This window comes from Cyprinodon variegatus, unplaced genomic scaffold (assembly GCF_000732505.1).
Source record: "Cyprinodon variegatus isolate N-32 unplaced genomic scaffold, C_variegatus-1.0 Scaffold4502, whole genome shotgun sequence".
Classification (NCBI taxonomy): domain Eukaryota; kingdom Metazoa; phylum Chordata; class Actinopteri; order Cyprinodontiformes; family Cyprinodontidae; genus Cyprinodon; species Cyprinodon variegatus.
This window is the reverse complement of record NW_015154955.1, coordinates 1-2,581: the sequence shown is the minus strand read 5'-3', so window position 1 is coordinate 2,581 and position 2,581 is coordinate 1. Positions and strand designations below refer to the sequence as shown.

At 42.4% G+C, this 2,581-nt stretch overlaps 1 protein-coding gene across 1 annotated transcript; it reads left to right on the top strand.

Moving 5' to 3' along the window:
* The first annotated feature begins 924 nt into the window (after positions 1-924).
* On the top strand, positions 925-2,541 carry LOC107081367 (sphingomyelin phosphodiesterase 4-like). The gene is made up of 3 exons (XM_015369555.1): positions 925-930; positions 1,106-1,293; positions 2,305-2,541. The coding sequence occupies exons 1-3, from the start codon at positions 925-927 to the stop codon at positions 2,513-2,515; spliced, it is 405 nt and encodes a 134-aa protein (XP_015225041.1). The 3' UTR covers positions 2,516-2,541.
* Positions 2,542-2,581: the final 40 nt, after the last annotated feature.

The window sequence follows — 2,581 nt, the reverse complement described above, 5'->3', positions numbered from 1 at the left end:
TCAATGATTTGATTAGTGTTTTTTAAAACTTTTTATTTTTATTTTGTCATAGCCATAAATAGGTCTATATTGTAAAACTTCTCACGATCGACTGAAACTCCGCCCGCGATCGATTGGTTGGGCACCCCTGCTCTAGATAATAATAAATTCAAACTTTTTTCATTTAGTGGGGGAATAATAATGAACACAGTGAGATAAACACAAATCAAATTAAAATTTTTCCAAATAAGACAAAATAAATCTCCATCAGATCCAGCGGTCCTTCACACAGGGCTATGCAGGGAGAGGGCTGCTATAGACAGGCTGCGGTTAGCCCTGGCTGCCATTAGCTTTGGAGCTCCGCTGCTTGCCGCGGTCCTCTTAACTTTGGAACATTTTTATTATTATTACGCATTAAATCAATAAATGGGCCATATAGTGATGCTTTAAAGTATAATATTCTCACCTTAAATGATCTTAAAATGTACTTTTATTGAACAACAGCAACAGAAAAGAGAACTTTTAGCTTTCAATGGAGCACTCCATTGAAAGCTGCTGCTGCCGCAGTGCATGCTGGGACAGCTTTCAATCTCAAGAACAGAAGAGTTTGCTCTGATGCATGCTGGGTAAAGAGGGCGGGGCGAGAACAACATCCATGGATTTTGGCGCATTCTCGGACTGCCGTTCTCGGCAATTAGACCATTTCTCGGGTTGAGGCTGATGACGTCTCTCGAGCACATGAGAACGCTCAAGAACGCACATTGAGAAACTGACTTTGTCCGTTGTCGGTCTGCTGTTCTTGTGAATTGGAACACTACTAGGGCTGATGCTGATGACGTTTCACAGATACACGAGCGCATGAGAACGCACACATTGGGAAATGTCCATCATCTCTGCCAAGGCAGGCATGTTTTCAGAAGCTTTGCTTTTCAGGATTATGAAGTCATGGACGTATGGCTCCCACATTTTACACATTTTCTATTTTCCAGATCATGAACTGGATTTAGGACAGTTTCTAAAGAATTTCCTACAATTATGAGAAATATGTTTGGAGTTCTGTTCTGTCAGAGAGCTTTCAAACTGACCCAGAGTCGTTACTAAAACCAGGCTCTGTCCTCTAACTAAGTTTAACTTTGTGCTCCAATCTACCCTCTGCCCTCAGAACTGCCTCCAGCCTCAGCTCAGCAGCTCCACAGACAGCGCCTACTTCGTGCTGGTGGACATGTACCTGAAGTACTTCCTCCCCGTCGAAGGAAGCGTCCCTCCGTCTCCGTTCTCGGACGCTAGAGGCTCCGTCACGGCTCCGTCACCACGGTAACGATTCGTCAAACGAACACATTTGAAAATTTTAACACTTCAGGTTATGTATAGAGGAACCGAAGAAACAAAAATATTAGAAAGCCGAACAACGCTGAAAATATGCTAATTATTTAACTGAAAATGTAAAAACTGTAAAGTGAAAATGAGTGTCAGTTTGTTATTGTCGTGCATCAGAAAACAAGTCAATAGATTTGTCTCTCGTCATATTTTGAGGGAAAATTTAAAATCCTTAAATATAGTTAAAAAACACTGGAATGTTTCCACGTTTGAAAACGTTTCTCTTCCCATCCAGGAAGCTTTTTCTATTCAAAATGTCAGAAATAGCGTTAAGTTTGAGGCTTTATAGAGTGAAAACATGCGAACTGAAACAGACGAACGGGTCCACCCCTTTGGAATGAGGGTCGTTTGGCTTCTTTGTTAGCCTGGGACACCCCATACCTGTCTATGTCTCTAAACGGAGGGTCGTTAAACAGGTATGGGGCATCGCAGGCTAACAAAGAAGCCAAACGCCCCCATTCTAAAGGGGGGGGACCCGTTCGTCTGTTTCAGTTTGCATGTTTTCTAAACAAAAACCAGGCTTTGTTTTTGTTCCACTCTATAAAGCCTTGAACTCAACACTATTTCTGACATTTTGAATTGGAAAAGCTTCCTGGATGGAAGAGAAACGTCTTCAGACTTGGAAACAAAGTCCAGTGGATTGCTTTTTGAATATTTTGGAATGACTATGACCTGGATGACTGAGAATCTTCACCAGCATATCTTTAAATATAGCAACAAACAGAGACAGCAACAAAGCTTTTATAAAGGTATTCATTCTGAATCGTGCTGCGTTTTTTATTTTGCTGTGACGGTTCCCCACGAACATTTAGATGAAGCAGAAACTCTGATTCATCTTCTAATATTAAAGGAGGAGCAGCTCTGAGCAGGAGACAGACTCCCGGTGCTTTTAGTTACAGTCAGGAAAAGATGATTGATTTATTAAAAGCTGTCTTTTCTCCCGCCCAGAGCCTCCAGCGTGTCGTTTGCTGGTTACGGCGTTCATAGCCCCAGCCTCCTGAAGCACCATATTTTCCACCAGCCGTCTGTGAACGCAGACCCTGCAGCCCAGGAGATCTGGAGGTCTGAGACGCTGCTGCAGGTGAGAGAAGCTCCACCCGGCTGGGATCCACAGCTTCAGACATCAAACAGCATCTCTTCAGACATTAAGAGGCTTTAATGTTTTACTCATATAAACACTGTTTAATTGGAGGGAAAATTCTTAGAAATTATTACCAAGAATTGG